At 36.5% G+C, this 25,423-nt stretch overlaps 2 protein-coding genes across 3 annotated transcripts in view; one reads left to right on the top strand and one right to left on the bottom strand.

The window, feature by feature from the left end:
- Positions 1 to 45: 45 nt before the first annotated feature.
- LOC135694692 (HAUS augmin-like complex subunit 3) lies at positions 46 to 12,940 on the bottom strand. Of its 2 annotated transcripts, XM_065213523.2 has the most exons (16): positions 12,598 to 12,940; positions 10,276 to 10,346; positions 9,140 to 9,223; positions 8,718 to 8,829; positions 7,398 to 7,473; positions 6,389 to 6,492; positions 5,771 to 5,855; positions 4,994 to 5,051; positions 3,926 to 4,060; positions 3,534 to 3,717; positions 2,919 to 3,071; positions 2,669 to 2,759; positions 2,057 to 2,198; positions 1,418 to 1,493; positions 475 to 570; positions 46 to 347 (listed from the first exon to the last, which is right to left on the bottom strand). In XM_065213523.2, the coding sequence occupies exons 2-16, from the start codon at positions 10,290 to 10,292 to the stop codon at positions 222 to 224; spliced, it is 1,539 nt and encodes a 512-aa protein (XP_065069595.2). In that variant the 5' UTR covers positions 10,293 to 10,346; positions 12,598 to 12,940; the 3' UTR covers positions 46 to 221. The 2 variants fall into 2 exon arrangements, with proteins under 2 accessions (XP_065069595.2, XP_065069597.2); XM_065213525.2 differs by lacking the exons at positions 10,276 to 10,346; positions 12,598 to 12,940 and adding an exon at positions 9,657 to 10,057.
- Positions 12,941 to 19,595: 6,655 nt separating this feature from the next.
- LOC135694573 (sodium/glucose cotransporter 4) overlaps positions 19,596 to 25,423 on the top strand; it is a 57,024-nt gene continuing 51,196 nt past the window's right edge. Inside the window, exon 1 of the mRNA XM_065213377.2 lies at positions 19,596 to 19,921. Within this exon, the coding sequence (XP_065069449.2) occupies positions 19,835 to 19,921 (87 nt within the window). The 5' untranslated portion in view covers positions 19,596 to 19,834. The remainder of the gene's footprint in view (positions 19,922 to 25,423) is intronic.

The following is a 25,423-nucleotide window of genomic DNA, read 5'->3' on the forward strand; positions in this document are numbered from 1 at the left end:
CAGCTAACGATAGCCTTGATTTCAAGTTTATTCAAGTAGATTTCAAGTATGCTCTGTTTTCTGTTTTCAAATTCTTCAGAAACATTAATTCATGTTCATCCCTAACAACATTGTCAAGCCAAGTTTGTTTTCCGATAAACAAAACAAAATAAAATCGGCCTAATTGAAATAATTAATAAGAAAAAACACAATGGCGTCCTGACTAAATTAAAAAGGTCCAATCAAGTTGATATGGCTTCAGCCCTCGTTCTGAGTTCTGAGACGATCCTTTTCAGTCTGCTTGGGTCATTGAAAAAGTTTGTGAACAGCGTTCTTTCCAGGGCTTTCAAAGAGTCAGCAGCCAGAATCTGTTGACAAAGAAAAAATATTTGTTTATTTAATGATTTATTGTCAAAGTTTATTAAGAATGAAAGAAATGAAATCTAAGGGAAGCAGATACCTAAATGTAGCAAATTCATCGTGCGTTTAACGAACCTTTTTCTTGCCGTCAATTTCTGATATTGCACTTTTGACCGATTTCTCAATCGTTTTAAGAACATCGTCAATTTTGGATATCTTCTCGAACATCTCCTGTCAAAAACAGTAAATACAAATTACTATTTCACACGAGTGAGAGATATCTCGCGTATTTTGTTATTATTTGAGTGTAGAACCGGATATGAGAAAAAACAGTGACAGAAAATGTAAGACAGCAACACAACCAGGACTCGCGTCAGCGACCAGCAACACTGGTCTTGATCTACATTGATCTGCTACGTTTTCAACCTACATTAAATTATATCTTCTTTTAATGAAACATGATACAATAATTACTTTAAGTATTTTGATAAATAGACTTTTTGCCTCGCCTCTTACCTCCACCCAGCAGCAAAAAGGTGCTTAGTTACAATACAGAGGAAGCTTAAGTCGGCGAGGAAAGGAACACGCCATCCTGCCTTTCAAGGCTGTTGGCCCAGGACAAATGTCTTCTCTAACAGGCATTTTCTCTAAGTACAGATCTTCTTAGGGGGCTTAGCTCGTAAAAGGTGAAGCTTTGAGAGGTTGCATTTGATACATTTCAATGACTAACGTTCCAGCCAGAGATATTTGCTTGTTCTTACGCTATTTAGTGTACAAAACAGGATGGTTTCTAGTTGCTACTCCCGAGTTTCACGCTTACTGCGATCGCCGAAACTCAAGTTATGTTCTATACATAAAACAGCGTGTACAGCTCTGCCTATAAGGCTTCGAGCACTTCATGACAGACCGGTAAACAGTATTTTTAACTTGCTTGCTCTTCTATGATTATCTGAATCCACATTTTCTTTCAAAATGCAGCACCCTCACACCTTGAATTCGTAGTGGCAGCACTCTTTCACCTTAAAACCCTCAAGCCATTCTAAATCAAAGCAAGGAACGTTCTTAAAACGACATGCACCTGTTGTGTGTCTTCAATTCCTCTGCTCGCCTCGTTTCCAAAGAGCAGTGACGTGCAATCTTCTAATTGCCGCTTTCTGCAAAAAGACGCTGACTTGTTAAGGGTAAACAGTAATCGCAAGAATGAGGCGCATCGTTTTGATACGAGAGGCACCATTACATATGTATATATTCAGTGCTTATTCTTGGCTCCTTTACCCTAGGGCTCCTTTCCCCTAGGGCTTCTTTTTCCTAGGGCTCCTTTCCCCTAGGGCTTCTTTTTCCTAGGGCTCCTTTCCCCTAGGGCTCCTTTATTTCAGCAGATCCTCTAATATTTATTCTTAGTACAAAATTTCTAAGGCTGCCGGCAACATTCCAAGAATCAAGGATCAAGCACGAGACAACCAAGTGGACATGGAGGAGCAACTATACCCATTCTTCTAAAGATTGCCAAAACCTTAAGATCTCAAAATATTAAAAGAAAATTATTGAGTATAAAGATGTTGATTCCTTATGGACGCAGTTGCATTAATCAATAACGTTTAGGCACAACGTGTCTATCAAGTTTCGTGCGAATTCTTTAATGAATCTTGTAGAAGCAGAAAACTTTCGTGCTATTTCTAAATTTCGCAGTATTTATGCAGGAAAAAATCCAACTTACACAACATCCAAAGGTTCAGTTTCTGGATCAGCATTGAAGTTGAATGCTTGGTCTTTGGTTCTAGCTAATGCATTATTAAACTTGTCTTCTAGCATAGCGTAAGTAATGAATGGCCTTTTCTCTAACTCTTCGGCGTTTGTTTCTAAAGATAACATGGCAAACATGTAAAGAAGAAAAAGGATATTTGGGAGACAGGTGCTGAAATAATATGGATGATTATCAATATTACAGAGTATATCTCAATAAAATAGCATGTTTCATTTTTCAAAGCAAAACTAACGTAGATTTCACATAGGTCCTTCATAGGAACGTCTATAGCTTATCCAGATGACAATAAACTTCAGAATATCCTTGTCAGCTTAGATTACATCTACTCACTGTCCTCCAGGAGCAAGTGAAGCCCACTTAAGTAAGTACAACAAAAGAGGGCACAGACAAGGCTCTTTGTGGTACTTCAAATTTGTCAACAACAATAAACATGACACTTGGCTAGTTGGTATTTTAAGAAGGTTTTACTGGCCACAACTGGTTTTTATTTGTTAACAGCAATAACAAACTTCGTGTTCTTCGAAAATGGCACAACGCAAATGTGAATTTGGTAATAATACACACCAAAGAGTTTAAACAGATTCTGCATGTAATAGTCACGTGAATCGATAGTCTCTCTCAACGGCTTCTTTTGCACGTGATCCTGCATCAGTTCCTGCTCATTTGTTAAGGCAAAAAACCAGCACTGGGAAGAAAAGCTTGAAGAAAACCATTTCATGATTATAATCAATTAAAAAGTTTACGTTGATGTAGAAATCAACGGCAATATAATAAACAAAGTCATGTTAATTTGAAAATCATCTGAAAAAGATACAAGCCTCTTTCCGAGAGCATCACGGTCGTTATTCAAAATACTTTTGGCAGTAGAGAGCAAATGATAGGTCTCTCTATGAGATTTGGCCTCCATTTCGTATAACATCGATAAAAATTCATAACGAGAATTTTGTAGCAACAGCTCTTCAATAACCTTGAAGATAAAAATATGAAATTAAGAAGCAGAGAGGCATATTTTCTAGCTGCTTATTCAGTTGCTTGATGATTCGGGATTAGGCATTGAACACCATATGACAGATTTTCATATGCTACTTATGAAGCATTAAAAATAAAGATTCTATTTAAAGCTTTGCATTTATATCTAAAGAGTAAAAACCTTATAATGGCAAGATATGGAAATATTTTCGATCAGTTCAGCGGATCAAATCTCTGAATTTTGATTACTACATTCCAGGATACAGTTTATCGAGGAATTCCTTAACCTATGCCTGGTAGCATGCTTCCGTTGCACAAACACTAGCGCCACCCTCACTCCAATTCAGAGTATAAATTCTATCTTTTTGTAACACCATCTACGCAACCTTGAGGGCAAATTGAGTTGCAATTTCAAGAAATTATGAACTAAACAATAAAAATGAACAAAATGTCGTTATACCGCATCTTGCTTTGAAATGAAATAATCCTGTCTAGCAATTTTAAGATCGAAATTGCCGCTGACGACCTTGGCAGTTTGAAATTCACTCATTTCTTTAACCAATGACGTCAGATTCTCTTCAAAAAGCCTTCGCAATTCACGCTTGCCTTCTTCGCACTTTTTATGAAGATGAGCAATATCTGAGCTGGAAGGAATTTTAAGACAGAAAATACCTTCATGATATAAAATTAAATTGAGATCTACAATAAGGGCAGAAAAAAGTACAACAAGTTCAGTGATTTCTCTACAAAACACAAATATATATTTCAGAAAAATTGATTGATAAGTATCATATTACATAAAGGAAATACAATTTAAAACTGAGAAGAAAAACAGCGCTTGATTGTAAATACCTCAATGCTTCAACGTCCAGGGAAGAAGGCTGTGAAGAAATTTTCGACATAATATCTTCAGTTTTGTAAAGACAAGCTTGAAGCCGCCGGAGCTTGCAAAGACTCCCTAAATTGATGGTCTGACTGTTCACATATCTAAAGAACAAATTAATGATGGAATATAAGACATTTTTTAAAACGATTAATAATAAGCAACATAAAGTGCTACGGGCGGGCCTCATTATCAAGCAAATCTGTACTCTCTAAAACTCAATGTTGCAGTTGACATATTTTGTATAACTTTCCTCTGCTTGTCTCATTATCAGGGAATTAGATTTCAGGACTCCAAACTATATGAAAACTTGTTTGTAAAAATTTGGATTTACTTTAACGCTTGTAAAAAAGAATGCACCAAATAGTAAGCAAACAGCTGCGTTGTCATTAAACTTTTCTCTCCTCTTCCATTTTTACTCTGCTGCATATGCCGCCCATGTGAGTTGGCTATGACACAGGGCTGTAGAGCTAGCGCCACCAAGGGAGGGGATAGGCCCCTTTTACTAACAGCCTGCATCTTGTTTTAATAGAACTGCATCACTGCCATAACATTTCGTTCTTTGAAATAAGACAACTTGTTTCAAAGATATTGCCAGTGAATCAAAACTGAGGCAATCGCTCGTTATGATTAATCTCTATTGACCACTAAATTGTCTTCGATGATAATTGCAAACAACTTTGGCTTAAATCCTTAATACTCAACTGACATCATTAGGGTAATTAAGGACATTCGATTTTCATAACGAAATAATCCAATTTGACCGAAAATAACATTTTTAGTTATCTTGGTAACTTCTGTATTTAGGGAAAAACTTAAACCAAAGCGTTTTTAAATGATTTCTAATGACTTTGACATCCATATTGCAAATTTCTAAGATTTTCAAAGCCATTCGTTAGTTTCCTTAATCTCCATTAGCATGTTACTTGATATTTACAAAACAAAGATGTTCAGGTGTCCTCTGCAAAAGCGTTTAATTCATATTGTAAAATTGTTATGTTTTTGACAATTCAAAAGGTTGCAATGTTTTCACTCACACAGATTGAAGTCTTTTCAACTCCTTGCATTTGGACTGAAGAGTTTCATCGGATTCCCCTTGGAATGAAAGAACATACATTAAGAAAGAAATAACACATCATAATTTCACAGACATGGCTCACATACATGACAAAGAGGCTAGCCTCGATCAGGTAACATTATTCTTTAAATCGATTTCTTTTCAATAGGTATCACTCTAATGAAATTATTTTTCGAAACCTTAAAGGAATTTGACATGCATAAGTACAGCGAATCCAAAAATACCTTTGGGCAAAATGATCAGAGCACGCGCACAAGAAAGGAATTGGAAGCTGCTCACGTGAAACCGCTGCGCGCTGCGCTAGGATTTCACCGATTTTCAGAAAGATGGAAACTGTTCACGTGTTTCTCTCTATGCGCAATTTGATTGGTCAACCTGTGTCAAATGCCTTTATAACTTGACTTGACTTAAGTTGACTCGTTTTATTGAGCGTCTTGACTTTTTTCAATACAAACGCATATTAACTAAGAAATTATTTCGTAATAATGAAATACTTTTAAAAGCGTATAACCACGTTCATAATGTATTGCAAGGGTTTCTACGGCAAACTTGAATGTGGACAGAATTTTTGCGTTAGCCAATGAATAAAGATAAATGCAGTAGCTCATCAGGTCGACCTGCCCTGGGATTCAGAAGAATAATACCGACTTCATGGAAAATTTCACTGAAATTATCATTGAATAAACATACTGGCTTGCTACCTCAAGATGTGTGTCACTTCAAGACAAAGAAATACCTTTAATAAGAAACAGTTCTGGCTTGCTGACTTCTAGTATTTCGTAGCGGAGGTTGTCTTTAGTGCCAGCCATATCTGCTATTCCCTATAGAGAAGAAATTAACAATAAAGAATGACAGTTAAGGAAAGCGGAAGGGGTTTGGAGAAACAAAAGCAGATAAACTGATCATTTAACCGACAAGTCCTTGATTTGTGCAAGTTGAGATCGATGGACTTGTAAACGTGTTGAGGTAACAACTGAGAACGTACGTCAAACAAAACAAATATAGAGAAGAGTTAGCAATATTCAAAAGACGAATCCTCTTACTCAAGGAAGATACCAAAACAGTTATTTGTAAGGAAATTCAAACTTTTGAAGGGAAATGTTCACTTAAGATTAAAATACTCGAACTTTAAATGCAAAAGTAAATCGAATACTACCGAATTGCAACAAATGGCCTAGAAGGCAGTCAGGAAGAACATTTTTTTTGTTTTTTTCATGAGGTATTTGACGGGAGTCTTCCATTTTTTTTAAGCTTTAGGGACGCAAAGGAAAGAATAAGTTCTGGGGCATGAACTGCAGTTGATATAAGGTGAAACAAGGTTTCTTTGAGGATAGAATATTAGCCAGTGGGTTACCTCAAAAAACTGTCTCCTGGTGTAATTGGTGAGAGAGCTTGTAAATTTTTCTTCTTCTTGAAAATACTCTTCAGGAGAGACCCTCGATGGAAACAATTCAGCCTCTGAAAAGATAAGACCCGAAAATCATTTCAAAACGAAACAGACTTATAACAACAACATAATAATTGAGAATTTAGAAAAATGGCAAAATTCAGAAAAAAGTAAGTTGATTTTGTGACCTTCCTTGATCTTTACGAGCATCAATAAGTGCATTGGCTTATCAAAATAAATGACTTGGGCCTAAATTTGTTTTCCTGTATTTCGATTAACAGCTCTTGACAGTAAATTCTCAGACAATATTTTTTTTGTGAAATCAATGGGATCAAATTGGAACACTGATATTCTGCTTACTTCGATCAATTTTTAAATAATTTTTAATCGTTTTTCCTACTCTCAGGAACTCTTACGGTTAACATAACTTTAAAAAAATCTTTCCCGGATGCATAATTTTGCAATATTTTGCAGATCACTTTCATATTCTTCCTAACAAGACTTGTTTGCTCCCATCATTTCTTAAAATTGTAATATGCATTATTTTGCTGCATGCTTTGGTAATTTTCTTTTATGTTAGCAAAACAGAGCAGATTTTAATAGCAAATTCACAGCATCATTGGAAATGTTTTGCAAAATGTCTTAGAAACAATTAATAGGATGTAGTTGGGGAAAATTAATATCGAAATAACAACAATATTGAGAACAAACGAACTTTAAATTATCCAAAAATATGTGAACATCGACCCCTTGGAAAAAATTATCTGGTTCTTATGGAAAAAAGGGTAGATAATGACACGTAATATTGATAAGTAGAAGATAAACTGAGTGATAATTAACGACGCTTTTATAAGACTTGGATCCTAAACAGAATGATTAGGGAGTTTCCTGTGCTTAATGTAAATGATACAATGAATGAAATACTGAAAGTAAGAAATGTAACCATTAAATCAACATAATAATAATCATAACTGACCGTGATCTGGAGTTTCCCCATGAACTGCAACAGTTGTGTAAATTCTTTGATTCAATTGCTCAAGTTTCTTTACCATCTACGGGAGTATGAATTAGGATCTTATTTAGGAGACAATTTAAGGTTGTTGCAAGGGTCAATTAAATGCTGATTTCACTTACATTGTGCATGATTTATGCCAGGTCACATGTAGAATACGCAAATTGATATATTCCCATGATACGGAAATCGAGAGGTATAGCTTGACGATAAAAAGAAAAAAATGAAGACAGTAGGAAATTTGCCGCGTAATTTAGCGTCTGTCACTGTCGTAAATATTACCAGTGTTTAGCAATTCACATACCTTAATAGCTCTATTAATCCCCTAGCGACGTATTTCATTTGGAAAATTAAAAAGAAAGAGGTGGGGGGGGGGGGGGTAAAAAAATTGGAGCGGGAAAAAGATGAAGCCTGTTAAAGAGCTGATTCCAGAAGTTGAATAGAAACTAAATACCTTACTGAAACTGTTTACTTTAGGCCTGATACTGTATTAGGTGACCCGTCAAACTATTTTTTGCGACTGATATATGCTTGTAATATTAATCTGCATTAATAGGCATATTTTCAAAATATGTAGATTTCATCGGTATCAAGGCCATCATCAGTCTGCAGAATGAAAATTATGATTCAGCTCCTTTTATGGTGAATTAATACTGGCAAGCAAATTGAAATGTCTGCTTGATACTTTGCTGGCTGGGGCATTCTCAGACTTATCAAATAGATAGATTTGATGGTCTATATTATGAATGTGCTCATTTATCTATTGGTTTGGTAGCCAAGTCACAGAAGTTGTTAAAAACGATGTAAACAGCATGACCCTCTGCAGCTTATTTCATTTGAGAACTTACTGTAAACTGCTAAAAACCAATAGAAGCATGGGGATAAGTCAGTTTTATCACATTTGTCGACCCACACAGAAAATACAATGATTTAAAAGCTCTTGCGCAACTGGCATGCCTAGCGGCAGTTGTCTGGAGAAATTGACTGTGTATTGTATCTTCATCAAGTACGACATAAAAAGTTCAATTTGGCACCAAAGCAATTAGAACAATCAATAATAAGTGATTGGGGCAATCAAAATCAAATGATTGCTTAAACTTATGAATGATTAGTGAGCACCAAATAGGTTATGATATTTAGCGTCCAACATGATCTTAGGCCAGTTTTGGAATTACAATCGCAAAGCATGCCGGTTGCGCAAGCGCCTTTAAACAAACTATGAATCTCTGATAATTATGATCATATATTATTCGAATACAATCCATCATTTCTGTTGTCAGTTACCTCTTCTGTTTTTCCTATTGACTGATTGCTAATGCCAGTGTACAAATCTTTAACATCTTGTAATTGTGAGTCGAGTTGCAAAGATGTTTCAAGCAAGCCTTCGAGGACTGAACTGTTGAAGCATTGAGAAGATTCAGTTAGTGTGGTATATTGAAGTGATGATTGAGCTGGGAAGTATTATCTATCATTTCATTATTGGCATTTGATTCTTGAAAAGATCTTGCAAGCGTATCTTCATTGGCAATCACGAAAAACAGAAAATATTGCATTTAAAGAAAACACTAAATATGACATTGCTAGTATTTGGAGTTGCCAAGGTTCAAAACCATGTTTCAATCATATTAAAATCGCTTTACTTTGTCTTGTATAAAATTTGCAGTGGTTCATCAATGGTTGCAGTGGAGATTATAACAAAGAATTACCTCAGAGTCCTTTTCTTTTGCAGGAGCTGCTTCAGCTTTCTAGTTAATCTCTTGTTTGCATCCTGGACAGAATCCAACTCTGACCTATGTCAACAAAATATTCTACATTGCAAATTGTGACTGAAAAGATAAGAAATTTCAGTTTATATTAAATACAACCCCTATGCAACTGACAGAAGACAACATAGAAGGGTTCTCTGCAATCAGAGAATTTCTCAGCAGTCAAAGAAATGATACAAGCTTTGACTGCAATGAAAGATTCAGAAAAAATAATGACCTTTTCAGGTATTTTTCAAAAACAGTAAAGCCAGAAAGGAGATCTCTGGAAGTTCCTTTAAAACATAATTTATTGTGAAATCTCCACATCTTTGGTTCACCACCATGATTTTCCAAAATATTTCTTAAAAAATGCAGAGGGTGCTTACAAATTGCAAAAAGTAAGAAAAGAGACATTGCAAAAAAGATCCTTAAAGGCATTGAGTCATGATAAAAGGCAGGGGTATACGCAATGTGCTACCTAACTCTGCTGAGTCATGACTTTCGTGCCTCAATGCTATTGGTTGACTTGGAACTGTTAACATGAACTTCATACTGATTAACAAAACAGTTGCAATCAATAGCAAGTTGTCAACAATGGATGCCTTTATCACATGAAATGCAGCGATCATGCCAAAACCAAAGGACCTCCTATAGAATAGGTCTATTTACCATGACCCAATTCCTTTAACTTACAAGAAGGTTGAATGATATGAACCGCCAGCCCAGAGCTACAATACTTTACAAGCAATGTTGAGATTTTGCACCCAACTACTCCTTAATTTAATGTAAATATATCTGTGGTCTAACACTTTTACCATTGAATGGGGGAAAGGGATTGATTGTTATGCTAATGTTACCATCATGCACCATTTTTGAATTCAACACAACAATAGTGGCCAAAGGGGGGGGGGGCTGTGGTTTCTTCCTTAGAGGATGAAAGTACTTTACTCCATTGAGTTGATTGGTTCTGTTAAATATTAAGTCTTAGAAACTCCAGTACTATACAAAACCCATATGACTCTTATTAAGATCCGTATTATTAGCATATATTATAATATATGAAATATTTTCTAAATCAAACGCTAAATGATTCTTACCTTTGAATTTCACTCATTTTGTTGTCTACCAAGCAATACACATTTCATACTATCAAATCGGAGTTCCAAATCTAAGAAAAAAATTTATTAGAGTGTTCACTCTTAACTTTATTAAACAATAGGCACTACTTAGTGCATATAACATTGGAAACACTGAAATAGATTCCAAGGATAGTTATTCTGTATACTAGTTTTTTACATCAATTATACTCCAAAAAATTATCTACAATGGCATATATTATCATATGTTATCAGGGCCGACATAAGGGAAGCAAGAGGGGCAAATTGCCCCAGGGCTTTGAGATCTAGGGGACCTTGCAAAGTAATAAATTTTGTTTTAAGAATGTAATTAACGATGCATATCAAAATAATGTCTAAAAATAGTAAAAAGTTTTCAACGATTGCAAGAAATGTTGGCAAGTAATTTTCTGAAATGCATTTTCAGCTAATCTGAAGGACGTGGTTGTAAAAATGTTCTCCTCACTCCACTGGCAGTGGGCCTTGTCTTTTAAATTTGCCCAGGGCCTCCAAAACATCTTGGCGGCCCTGTATGTTATGAAATGGGAAAAGCAGAAAGAATATCAAAGAACATTATTCCTTTACTGCCAAAGTTAAAAAGCTAAAAATTTCTTTTTACGCAAGAACAGTTACTAAGTGGAACATGTTGCCACCAGAGCATAAAAACCATAACAGTCTGAATTCAATTAAATCAGCATTGAGACAACATTTAAAAGTCAATCAATTTTTCTCTTTTTATATTTTTTATGAATGTTTGTTTTAGAAAGTTTTAATTCGACAGGTAAAAAGTTAATCTGTTAATCTATTATAATGGTTTATTATCATTCCTTTGCAGTGTATTTTTTTAGTTGCACAGGACTGATCATTCAAACAGCATATTCAGGTTATTTAGTCCCAATAACCACCAACTCTAGTTGAAGAGCTCCAAAAAACTTTCCAGTTTTAGTTTCATGTCTAAACTTTCCAGGTTTGCAAGTTTGGTGGTGAGAACCTCATTAATGTGTACCCATTTGGGCTTCACAGATTAATTGGTTAGAAAGCTCTATAAAGCCCCCTCTCTTTTAGGCCCACCGCTCTGTTAAGCCTCTCCCTATCAAGTAAAAATTTACAATAGGCCCCTCCCTTCTCTATTCTCTATTCCCCCTATATTTAGACCCTGATGTCAAACAAAAAGAACGTGCACATTAAGTGGGTCATTTTTATAATGTTTTAAACTTGAATTATTGATAATCCTTCTATCTTATAAATGCCCCTCTCTTTTAAGCCCCCCTCTATGACTTAAAAAATAAATGAGCCCCCCCCCTCAAGGTTTAAAAGAGCTTTTAGGGTAAATAGATTTCCCCTGACACATAATTGAGTATATACATTATCTCAGGAATAAACATCAAATAATGACTAAAATGGGCAATTTATATCCAGATCTTGATTAAAAGCAACGTGAAAGGGCCAAAAGAATCATGCATTTCATATCGATACCTCACTAGAAACACATGTCATTCAAAGCCGCTAACTCTTGCCAAGAGACAAAAACATACCAAAAAACATAATGGCCATTGAGTTATCTCGTTTTTTCATATATAAGTTCAGAATGTGTGTATTCTGTTTAAATTCTGGTTAAATTAGGTTTGGCTGTTATTATGGAACAACCTAAAATCAGAAATTCATGCAATAAAAAATTTAAGTTTAATTACGAGGAAACTAAAAGAGAATGAGGAACAATTCTTATTGACAATAAGGAATAAATCTTACCAGTTAGTTTTAAAAAGGAAGCATCACAAATCACTTCTAAATCCGTTGATTTCTTATACTTCTAAAGTTTTTATATCGTTAATCTTCAATTTTAACATCGCCTTTTGATACTACTATATTGATAATAAACATGAGTATCATTTTTAATTCATTTTTAGAACTATTTGCTTAACTATAGACTAATTATAATATGTAGCGTAGCAGGTTCAGATCAAAACTTTTGTTGCCACTTTTAGTTAACCTGCTTTGACAAATATGATGTATGTATGTGTATGTATGTAAGTTCGTGCATCATTTAAAATGTTTGCTTCTCTAGCATCCATCATTATAGCTTGAAAATTTCTTGGAACAACCAGACAAACATCACGCTTGCTTCCTAATTGGAATTGCCAACAACCAATTTTTCATAACAAACTAACCACCGAGAAAAATGACGAAATCAGCCACAAAAAATTTAAAAGTACAGCATTTCAGTTGAAGACAAAAGTCGAAATCTTTTACCAAGAACAAATTACACTCTATTTTATAAGTAAAATTTTATAGAAAAATACACACCTCTGTCATATGAAACGTCAAAATATTCCAAAAATTTCATCAAAACCAAAGCATAACCGTGTTAGGCCATTTTCAATCAGATCTTCGCTTTCGCGCCAAAGATCTGACCTCGTATAGCAAAAACTCGAAAAGAGGTTGTCTACCATGCTGGTCAAAGAGATAAATGATACTGATAGATTCAATGAAAAAAATGCCATTAAAAATTTGAAAAAAAAACAATCATATTTCAGGGCCGGCGAAACGTATTCAAAATTGGAGGGGCCAAAATATCAAAGTCTCGACAGTCCTTAGGAATGGTCACCATGGTTGGCGACAAGAACAATTTTAGAGTTATGATATTTTAATTATTTCTTCAATCAATGTGTCCCATAGTTGCGTCTATTGTGATGTTGACTTGAAAGAGAAAAGTTTTGCAAAGTTTTAAAATAACTTTTATAATATAGCTCGTAATGAAACTCTTTTTTAGATTTAAAAGTATCCAAAATGAGATGGAGGAGAAAAGTAAAAAAAACACGGTTAAATAAAAACATTAACACTGAAACATCACAGAAGAACTTTCAGTTAAGAATAAAGTAAGCATTTTTGGAAAGTAGGGATATTATTTGACAACATCTGATCCTAAATTTTTCGGAATTAAGGTGCTTTGTATTCTTTTGAGAATTTTTTTGTTTAATAAATATACCTTGTGAGCCAAGCTTAGGCCATAGAAAAAATGAAACTTCTCCAGATCTATTTCCTAAGCCAAGCTGTTACTTGTTGTACAACTTGGACAATGACCAACCGCTTCAGTCAAATTCCCGTATTCAATTTTAAATATGTCTTCTCTGGTAAAGTTAAAGCTAAAGCTAAGCCAAGCTAAAGCTAAAGGCATATTTAAGGGATAACTAGGTACAGCTACTTAAACATTTCCTTCCTCTATTGCTTAAAAAGTGTTCTTGCTCTGCAGAAAAGTGGGGAAGCCATGACCCATCAACAACCACAACCCCCCCCCCCCCCCCTCCTGTTTCGCCAGCCATAAATTTTGCTGATGCTATCAATCAGAAAATCTTCTTTGCTGACACTATTCTTTTTAATAAGAATTGAGCTTAAACATATTCTTAAGATATTCTTACTTTTTCAAATTTGATATGATTTCAGGGGAGTATCGCCCGCTCTTGAATAGAAACCACGCAATTTGAAAAAAAACTAGGAGATATGTCAGTTGTAAAACGACACTATTTTACAGTTGCCCTGGTTAGTCCAGTACAAAGGAAACAACAGTTGATTCCAACAAGAACCAGAATATACAAGTGATGGCAACTAATGAGAAATGGCATGGCAACGGATTACAGATTAACAAGAGGAACATCACTGACACGCAACAGGACAATCTATTGTTTAACATTGCTCCCTCCTTGCAAGACAAGCCTCCTGGCTTGAATTTTCAAAAGAGAGCAACACAAATCAAATCAACAACAAATGATAAAACAACACAAAACAGAACATGAACAATACCCAGATATCAATGTTACTGTTCTTTAACCTTTAATACGCTAAGTAAACCAGTTCTCAGGCGGAGTTTTCTCTGCACCACAGGCAAGTCCTGTTCGAGTTGGTGGAAGTAGCATCATGGGTCCATAGGAGTTTGAAACCACATCTGTTTTCATTTTCACGGATCTTTGAGAGGGCTGTACAAGAATTTTGTTTGCGACACTAATCTTATTGACAACCGTCAGCAAGGCTTCTCTAACTATTGGAGCCTCGCTCATATCAAATTCTGTTCCATTTTCAATTAGATGCAGCCTTTGTGTCTCCAAACTCTTTAGAAATTCGTCAGCGATATTTCTTAGTCTCATACAGCACTGCAAAACGTTCAAAACACAGTCATCGTCCTGATTTAGACCTTGATCTTCTCCGTGTTCTGTTTTCTGTGAGTTTGTGGCAGCAGCTAAGTGGTCTTCAATAACCAGGCTACTGTTACGAGGGAGCTGATACTTTTCTGGCAAGAGTTGATAGTCCTTTCTATTTGATTCGAAAATACTCTGACGCTTTCTGCAGTATTTCTTGACATGTCCGACTCTTTTGCAATAAAAACAAATCGGAAGCCCGTTTAATGTTCGGAAATTACCGAGAACGTATTTTATATTTTGCGTCTGCATTGATGACTCAGCAACTTCATGACGAATCGCACCAACAATCTCCTGCTTTAAATCCTCATGCCAATAGGTCGAAAATGTTGTGTCCAGGCTATCCATGATTTAATTGATAAAATTTACCAGCCTGTCCCGGGTCACGGCACCAATGTAAAACGACACTATTTTACAGTTGCCCTGGTTAGTCCAGTACAAAAGAAACAACAGTTGATTCCAACAAGAACCAGAACATATGAATAATCAGCGATAAAAACCACAAGCAATAGTTCAGCAATTTAATACAACAAGCAATATTCGTCGGCGGCAATAATGTTCGGCGGGTACACTGTACTGAATTTAACGGTTAACTGTAACTTCATAAAACGGAACGGCTTCGACACGACTTCACTTCTCGGCTTTACACTACGACTCAATATAACGACTTTCCTTGACGGCTTTAACTAACGACTGCCTCAACATAAAACAGCATGGCAATATAATGAGTAACACATGACCAAGAGACAATAGGACGCTGACAACAAGTGATGGCAACTAATGAGAAATGGCATGGCAACGGATTACAGATTAACAAGAGGAACATCACTGACACGCAACAGGAAAATCTATTGTTTAACACAGTCATACAATTCTCTGTTGCAGAAACATTGCAAAACAGGCAACTATTGAAAAGCGAGACACAAAAATGCGAGACCAAAAATGCGAGACACAAAAATGCGAGACCAAAAATGCGAGACACAAAAATGCGAGACCAAAAATGCGAGACGAGGCTGAGCAATATTTTTTAAAATATTCTTAAAAGTTGGGAGGTTCTGAACCTGAATATTCAAACAATCTTTTGGTGGTACAAAACTTAAAAATGGCTTTGAAAACATTTGAGCATACTAAAGCTTTTCTTCTGACACTCTTCAGAGTATAAAACGTCAGAACATAGATCGAAAACTCTACGCTAGGAAATATATATACCCAGTTGTGGATCATCCCCTCTGTTGATGTCACCCTCTCTTTTCGATATATTTGCGGAAGTAATGAACAGAACCTTAGAGAATTGTGAAGAGAGAGTTAAGGTCGGCGGTCAGCTGGTAAATGCAGTGAGATTTGCGGATGACCAGGCGATGGTAGCAGATTCAGAAAAAGGGTTACAGAAAAATAATTGACAGTCTGAATGCAGTTGTTGAAGAGTTTGGAATGCAAATCAACATAAAGAAAACGAAAGTGATGATGATCAACAAAAGCGGCAAAGATGATGTAACGATCAAGCTAAATGGTAAAGATCTGGATCAAGTTAAAGGATTCAAATAACTTGGAAGCATTTTGACAAGCAACGGCTATAGCAGTACAGTGATAAGATCACGGATTGCGCTAGCAAAGGTTGCCTTTAATTCGAGAAGAAAACTGTTAACGAAGAAATTCAGTACACGGTTGAATAAGAGAATGGTTAAAATTTTGGAGTGGAATGTGTTATTGTACGGGTCAGAGTCATGGACACTGAATAAGGAGAATACCAGGAGATTGGACAGTGCAGAGTATCAACAAGATGGATGCAAAAGTAGAGCTCGAATCCGGTATCAACATGCTCCGCAACCTCAGTTACGATCCCTGTGGCCTCAACCCCATATTTGGCGCGTTTTTCAACAAACTGTGGTTTCATTATCAAGAAAAAAAGATGTTTGCTGATAGAGAAAAATTTTTCTTTACCAAAGTTATTGGTCTTGCACACATTTTTCAGATAAGTAGCCGCCTCATTGATCGTTTTTCAAGATATTCTCTTCAATTCTTTCCCCTCGAATTGAGAACTCGCTGCATGCGATCTCACGGTCTCTAGCAACAGCTCAATTTCTTGCTCAGCCCAGGAAAAAATTTCTTCCTTAATTTTCCTCCCTGCTCTCGCCATTTTTCTGTTTCAGTGACTCACATCAGTGCTCACATTCGGGCTTTACCAGTAACCCGAAACATGTCGCCATTATAGTGTAGTGATAACATCTAAGCTTTTGTTCCCGCTGTGTTTTTCATGCTACGCTTCGCTGCTTGTATATACCGCTGTGTTTATTTAGAAGTAGTTAGTTGTTTTGGAATAAAATAATAACACGACGTACGTCTCTTGCTATTGACTACGCTCTTTAATAATTTGTCCTTCGAGACTGTTACTTTATTAACAACACAAGTTGTTAAAATAGTTTTTTGCACAATCTGGGTTTTCCAGTGAATGCTGCCCGATAGCAGAATCGCATGTTTTAGTTGTAGTTTTAGATCTGCGAGACCGGGCTGGCTGTTTTCTTTGTGGATGAGTTATGAGTTTTTCTTCTAATTCTAGACGGAACATGTTGTTTTATTCAATTCTCCAATCTTTGGGTTTTGCGTCCTACGTAGCAAGAATCATGCTAGCATGTAAACTCATAGATGACGGAGCTCTTTTGGATGGTAGGAATGTAAGCTTTTTGATTGGATGGAAGGGCCTTTTTCGTACTGAAAACTATACGCAAGGAACTGTCACCGATCCAGGGCAGTTTTAGATAGACCGGGCACTTCTGAGGACCAAATTTTACGTCAGACGAGAAATTTGCTATTTTCTCCTTAATGTGAACTGAAATGACATCCTCTGGATAGCCGTTCTCCAGAAAAATCTTATTTAGTTGTTCAAGTTCCGAGTCGATTTTTGACTTGGAACAAATCACCAGTGCCCTATGAATAAGCTTTTTGATGAGGTTGATTTTTCTTTGTTTTTAGCAAAACGAACTCCATCGAATGTATAACCCCGAAAATGTATGTGTATGGTTGACGCTGGTAAGAAATCCAGTGCCAAACTTTCCAACCAAAACATATAGAAATGGCAAGAGTTATTTTCTTTCTTTTCAAATGTAAACTGTACGGCTGGGTGGAGGCCATAAGGCGTTTTAGAAAAGTATACCCATAGCGACGCTAACCTTTTGTTGGTAAATTTTATTGTTAAAGCTACATTCAATTGAACATATCGCAGTCTCCATCAGTTCAATAAATATTTCATCCGAAGCTCGCTCCGGCACAAAACATCGGCGCATATTTTGATGGTCTCACTCAAAGGAACATTTGCGAAAAGACTGCTAATGTCAAAAGAACACATGAAAGATGTTTCGTTTGTGAGGTTCAAGTTTTGCATGAACTCAGCGAATATAAAAGAATCCTTGATACAATGTTTCGAGAATTTTTGAATTACAAGGTCCAAAACTTCAGAAAGCTCAAAAATTCGTATTGCGCTCGGCCAATCATAGACAAGATAGGTCTAAGTTGAACCAAAGTCTTTCAATAGAATGGTCTGGCGTCTTCGCCTCCTCTATTGTTTTATCTCTTTGTCAAGAGTAAACTGGTTGACTTCCTTAGCACCGTGTACACCTGGCTGTGCACGTTGCTTGCAGTTGCGGGTTATCCAATAACGTATAGTGCAGAAACTTGAAGCAACAGTTCTATGCAATAACAAATTAAGAAAAATATCAAATAAAACGTTTGCGCCGCAACATGCCGCATATAAATCTTTACACATACCATATACCAACCTTATATCGAATTTTTAAAGCTGCGAAGTCAGAAATGTTGTCACCTGTTCAAAGCACGCTCATTACACCAAATTGTATAGGTATTGACTTTTGCGGATGGACCGAATTTCAATATTTTACGGAAATTCATTGAAAAACTCCCGATTTGAAATCGCGTCTGTACACCCCCACACAACGTGATTGCAATGAATCCCCATCAAGTACTCGGGCTTTGGCTAAAAACACCAAAAGAAAATTTAGCCTCAGAATTGCAAGCATGACGTGGCTGTACCCAGTAGTTTTTCGAGAATATAAAGCAATTTTAACATTTTATCGCAGCCATTCTTAACCTCCTGCACGCAACAAGGTTCTATCCGGCCCCGCCGAATGATTTGCTTGAAAAATGTTTCTTTTCAAAGATCCTTCCTTTTTCATGCCAACATTAGAAAAGATGAAACTATGAAACTTGGTTATAAAAACCTTATAATGAGAATATTGCCTTGGATTTTCTCCCGTTAAAATCTATTCTAGATGTTGTTTCTGACAATCCTTGGATTAGTATAATCTACATTTTTTCTTAACTAACTACATCCACAATCATCGCATTTTGCCCTCTCCTTAAAATGCGTTTCACAGACCTTGCGTCTGAACTCAAGCCCTTCAAGCCCACAAAGATTAACGTTCCAAATCAAAAATTGTACAGTTGGGGCGAACAGCGATCTTCTAAGTCAAACTGGTGCAAGAAACGTAAAGTTGTACACTTTTTGTGTAAACTATTTTTTAGTTTTATATACTGTGTTACAGTTTGAGGCTTTTATCCCCACGAATTTTAAAGTGGGGGGGAGGGGGGCAAGGCTAAAAATGTAGGGGGACAAGGCTTCTTACCCCTTTTATTGCAGTTTCAAAAACTACTTGCATCGCAAAAAGGTGGGGGGCCATGGCCACCCCGGGCCCCCCAGTGGCGCGGGCCCAGTTGGTATGAGGCCTGGATTTCATTTTGAGCAGCATTTTTAACACAAGGTATGCGAAAGTTCAAAACTGAGTGACCCCAGAAGAAAATCTATAGGTTTTTCTGGCCCGGCACTCGAAATACTTTTTTATCGTATGAATATGGTCTTGTTGATTTTCCTCAATGCCAGGAGATAACTGTACGCTCAATAAATGAGGTGTTAACAGCAGAACGAAAGGAGTAGGTCTTTTTAAACTACCCCAAGAAAAAATGGAGAGCACGAGAATTGTGTTTTGTGCACGGCAAGCGCCGAATACACGTTACGGGGCGCTCAACATGCAAAGCGGCGGTTTTTGATCTCTGCGTTTTCTCCAGACCATTCTATTGAAGCACTTTGGTGGCGCTTATGGGATTTATTGAATCAAAAGACGAATGAAGTTTAGACAAAATGGTGTAATAAAAAGAGTTGAATTGCACATTCTCATTGGCTTAGATAAATGGATAGAACAATGGCCGTAAACGCCTCCCCAACAAATGCGTTTCTGTCCCTTTGGATACTTTTGCCAAGGGGGACCGAAATACATATATCACCGGACGCCCACAAGAGCGCATCTGTTGCATAACTCATTTGATTAACCACATGTATCAAAATGTCGTCCGGAGAAGGAAAGTTGTCTCCACTTGATTTTGTGGTCATTACAGCCTATTTCGTTGGTGTGCTTGCAGTTGGAGTTTATGTAAGTTGAGCTTTATTTTAATGATCAAAGTGCTAAAAGTTTACTCTCGGTTCGTCGCTTTATCCGTGCCTGAGGGTCCTCGTAATAAAAGCATATTAATCCATATTAATCGTAATCGTCAGGCCATATTAATCGTTGCAAGACAAGTTCAATTAGAGTAAGCTAACATTTTCGGAATGTCGAGGCAAAGCAGCGAATGAGAGTTAGTGAGTTTTGAAGTGGGAATTCGAACATGCAACGTGCCTAGTTGACCTTGAAAGCGACCCTTTCCACGTGAATTGGAATTTCCCACATTTAACTTATGTTGTGATATTTATGCTTCGGAAGCTTTGATTAACTAAAGGTAATTTTCAACTAGAGCAAAGGTTTAAGGTGGGAAATCATGAAAGTAATCGTATCTCCTAAACAAAGTTTTGATAACCGGGTGCACTTTTGCAAATCGCATTTTGAAGCTGAATTTATTGTTTAACTGTTGAGATCTGTAAACAGTTAAGCTCATTGAACTTTATCAATGTCAAGTCAGAGTCAAAAAGTTTTTTAATGGAAACTTCTTGAGTGTGGAAGTTACTGATAATGAATGCATACTGCATGTAAAGTTTAGTGTTGCAATGTACAGTGATGTTCAATGTCAAGACTGTTTTGAGTGTCAACTCGGAAAATTAAAACTGCAAATTTTAAAATTTTCTTAGCTTTTTCAATTTGGGTTGGGCTGTTCCTTAACTTTCGAAAAATTTAGCCTACTGTTTCTTATAACCTGCTTCTTAAAATTTTATTTCCTTAAAATTGGAAAGGGGAAGAAAGTCCAAAGCCAGTAGCCTTAAGGCTGAAATACACTATGCCCATAAATGAGTTCGATTTAACTGAAAAAACGTATCCATTTACACTCATCCACTAAATTGAATCTGTTATTTAAAGCGTCCCCTCATTTCATCATGGACTCCGATGAGGAATGTGCTGCGCTCTAAGAATAAGGTTTAGTGACATGGGAGGAGCCACCATGGTTGGGTCTGACGCGAAAGAAATTTTTGAAATCAAGCCTTCTAGAATGGCTAAAAATGCATCTCTCAGACTAAAATTTAACAAATTACTATACCGCTAAGAATAGACAATTCCACGATTCTCAGAAAGACATTATTGACTTTAAGAAAAAATTTGGGAGGGAGGATTCATGCGTTGGGGTATGAAAGAAAGAAAGGATGACCTTTGTTCAGAGTACACATCAATACACATCAATGCAAATAACATGAAGCTGTTTTTTTGTTGTGTTTTTTGTTGGTAGGGTGCATTCCAGGTATTTAGGTCCAAAAATCTTCGAACACTCAAAAATCAGGTTTTTAGCGTTCCGAGTTCAAACTAATAAGAAACATTTTTGAGATACTAAAATCTTCGTCAGTTGGCATGCTAAACATGAAGCCATTTACAAAGTTATCATAAAAAAGAATAAGTGTGCAGGGCGAAAGTTGAACAAGTCAAATTTTTAAAGGAAGTTTCACTTTGTCGAAACAGCTATTTTGACAACCAATTTGCGTTTACATTGTCCATTTTCCAGCGATCCATTTAATCGGATCCATTTTAATGCTCAGTGTATTTCAGCCTTTAAATAGTTGTTCGGCGGACATGATGAATCCGGATAGGTATCATGTTTTGCTAGATGTCATGCTCTTAGGATAGCGTTCCCTGACGTTAGGCGACACGGGATTCGTTAATGCAGTCAAAAAAACTCCTCGACGTGCATGACACGATATTAATCGGATTATCCTGACCGGATTCTTCAGGCACATTATTACTTGAAGCCCTGGTTGGAAGTTCGTGGTTTTTTGGTCAGATAGAGCAGCTGTGCGAATACTGTTACTGTTATTGAATACTGTTGCCGAAATGCTCATGTGCAATGAGCCGGCAAGGTATTGTTTCCAATCAAAGGACTGAAGGTTTCGTCTCCCGAACAAGGCAGAAATTTCTGAAAACATGATACCTGAAATCATCATATCTTTGATTGGCATACCTGCGATCAAGTTTGACAGAATTTACAAAAGAAGGCCAGACGGATGACCAATTCAGGCCAAAATGCGCACAAAAATGTCAAATCAAAAATCGCTATTAGACAGGGAAATTTTCTGAACAATCTAGCAAACAGGGTAACCGGATTTTTTTCTTTTGTTATGCGTACCTGGTCGGTGTTAGACTCAAAATCCGTCAGGGGCCCTAAAATTAGGGGGCTAGGGGGTCACGTGATCGACCATTCCATTGTTCCCGGTCAATAAAAAATTTTTCATCTAATCTCAATACCAATAATATCATTGAAAAGAACGTTTTAAAGCAAACATGTCAAAAGATACGTCCTTTATCGAACATTATTGAAAAATTAAGATCGTTATCCTGAGCAATGAGCCAAACATTAGTTTTAACAAGGAAGGTCGAAATCGCAGTTCAGGGCCGCCGGACGCTGTTTTGAACAGGGGGGGGGGGGCAAAATGAATAAAAAAGGGCACGAATATTTGTTTCCCGAAACATTAGTAAGTGCCAAAAATGATACGGATATCACAGTAATTTAGTAATTGATAAAAATAATGACACACGTTGGATATAGTGAATGGCTATGTACTCCATTTAGAGACCACGCACTCTTAATCATAATTAATTGTATAGCTTCCCATCTCATTGCCTTCAAAGTTTTTTGAGATTGTAAATCTCTTTTCCATGTATGATTTATACTTCTATTAAAATACGCTGTACTTATTTTCTTAATAATTTGCATTGTAAGTTGATTTGGTCCCGGGTAAGAAGCAGGCACACATTCTTCTTTCATACTTGTGGCAGGCGCATTACACAACAAATGTTCAGATTTATTGCAACATACCAAGAAATCCAACCCAAAATATGAGCTGAATGGAATTTTTGAATTCTTAGTCTCTATGTACTTCAAAGCGAGTTCCAGTCCCTATCTCTTTCTAAACAATGATTTTAATTTTCGAATAATGATTTTAATTTGCTTACTTATATATTTAAAAAATTTAGCCCGCCTTGGTATTCGCACCCTCCCATCCCCACTTAAACACAAATTTGTTCGCATCCATGGAATAATTTTTAAAAGCTACAAATTTTATGGTTAAGGTCATCTTCACACAATCGGCTGAAGGTGCGGGCACATTCTTCACTGCCATAGCAAATTCAATTTGTAACATTGATTAGGTTTATCTCATCAGTCTTATGAACGAAACACGTTTTAAACTCTCCTTAAAATTGATCCCTCAGTCAGTTGGTCAGTCAGTTGGTCAAACATGTGAGTTCCGAAAATTTGAAAAAAGCTAGAATTCTGGGACATGGAATCTTGAAAATAGGGTTGCATTCAGGGGAAGCACAAAGAGGGCAGGAATTTACTGATATGATGTTGCAGATAATTTTTTAGGTAAATCAATGGCATATTGAAGTACAACAAATTTTGCAGTACGTCTAGTCTTGTATATTGTTCTAATCATAGATAAGAAATTTACGTCTTTGTTAGCATGTACTCATTGCTTGGACACAACTTTTTCATTTCTTCATAAAAAAAACATTGAACTGAACACAATGTTGTGAAGCGAGCAATATGTCGCAGCTATAGTTTAACAGATGTCTGATTTTGTTAATAAATATGTCAAGAACCATAAGGGATTGTTTTTAAAATCAAATTTAATTAACTCTGCTTTATAACTTGCCTAAACACAAGTTTAAGAAAAATAATGGCTCTAACATGCTCAGTGAAAAGCAGAGTTCACTAAATTTGATTTTAACAAAATTTCCTGCTCATGCTTTCGAGAACACACACGATAGACATTGGACCAACTGACTGTGCCTAACGGGGACTTGATAGGACCTTTCACTGATGATTTTGTTCCTGAAGACATACTAAGGAAATGTTCCCGCGAAACTGGCAGTCTCCTTCGCAGTTGATATTGCTCATCACAGGAGCTTGCGCTTCTTGCATCAAGACCAAGTAAAAATTTAAGGAAATTTCAGTGAATGGTCCTCCGACAACGTCCAGAGTTATGTTATTTTACTTAGTTTCTAAAGGCAGAATATCTGGCAGTGAAAAAATACACGCAATATACTTTTCGAAAAGGGGCACTTGTTTATACTTTTCGCAAACAGCCTGTGCCCTCGTGGCCCCCTGGCTCCGGCGGCCCTGCAGTTATGTTTCGATTCTTACAGATAATGATACAGATGTAAATGAGTTGCGTAAGTGTTCTGTTAACAAAGATATTCGTCCATCTGGTCGTAAAAAAGGTTCTAAAATGGCTTCACTAAATGTCAATGGTCTACTCTCTAAAATCGATGAGGTTCGACAGCTTGCAAAAAATGAGAAAATTGATATCTTTATAATAAATGAAACTATAATTGACGACAAGGTTAAAGTTCAACTCGTCGATATCAACGAATTTGACCTGAAGAGATGTGATAGGGATAGACATGGGGGTGGGGTTGCATTGTACATCAGGAACACAGTTAGCTTTAAACTCCGGAGAAAGGAGAAAACAAAGAGATTATCCTAGTAGGTGTTGCGAACTGCGATTTCAGCCTTCCTAGACCTAGCGATGCAAATCACAGCTCCCATTTGCAAGAAATCTATGACTTCTTTGGTCTTAAACAACTGATTGAAGAGACAACAAGAATCACTCTACATTCTTCTTCCTTAATTGATCACATGGCCACTTCAGAGTCTAGAAATATTTTGGAGAGAGGTGTGATAAAACTTGCCTCAGTGATCACTTTCTGATTTATTGTATTAGAAAGTTTCGTGGAGGGGTTGAACGCAAACAAACTAAGGTCGATCCGTTTCAAACAAACATTTTAGGATCGATCCGTTTCAATATTTTTATGATATTATTAAAAATCTATATTCTGAGCACAATCATTCTTAAAAACAATATTCTTTTAATGAAAAAATTGTGAGTTGAAACTGTTTCCAATTAGAAATTAATCTTAGACTTAAGTAGTTTATTACTTAATATATGGCATTTTTTTCAAAAGCAAAAAGCCCTGCTCCGCGGTGCCTGCATCTTCTCCTGTTTGAGACGGTATAACACTGTATCTTGTGAATTTTATCGTCTTGTGTGCGAGAGTTAAAAGTAAATTTGGTTAGTTTGTTGTACGGCTCTTCCAAAGATTTACAAGGCGTAAGTTCAATTTAAAGAAGCGCACAAAATTACGGCAAAAAACATAAGGGTCAAAGCTAGTTTCATACAGCAACGATCTCTGTCATTTGTTATTGTGCTCAAAGGGGGTGGGGAGGCTGTGACTGTCACAATTACCCCACAAAATTTAAGAGATGTTCTCTAATGTCATTTAAGACTGGCGATGATTTATCTTTAGTTGATCCTAACCGCTTTTAGGTAAGCTCAAAAGACAGTCACGCAACGTTTTGTGACCTGAAAATTATGTTAATCCTCTGTTCAGAGGTTACATGCACTTATCTAGAAAAATGATCTGTGGTTACGGCATATTTTAAGATGAATTAGAACAATA

The sequence above is a fragment of the Rhopilema esculentum genome, chromosome 8, assembly GCF_057945365.1.
Source record: "Rhopilema esculentum isolate cy_ngs chromosome 8, ASM5794536v1, whole genome shotgun sequence".
Classification (NCBI taxonomy): domain Eukaryota; kingdom Metazoa; phylum Cnidaria; class Scyphozoa; order Rhizostomeae; family Rhizostomatidae; genus Rhopilema; species Rhopilema esculentum.

Bases quoted from the DNA above. Each gene is read 5' to 3' on its own strand.
- LOC135694692 (XM_065213523.2), bottom strand. The intron at 8,830-9,139 runs GTAATTCTTTGT...ATGCTTCAACAG, and splicing joins CAAAAGAAAAGGACTCTGAG to TTCAGTCCTCGAAGGCTTGC. The intron at 3,718-3,925 runs GTATTTACAATC...AATTCCTTCCAG, and splicing joins CTGGACGTTGAAGCATTGAG to CTCAGATATTGCTCATCTTC.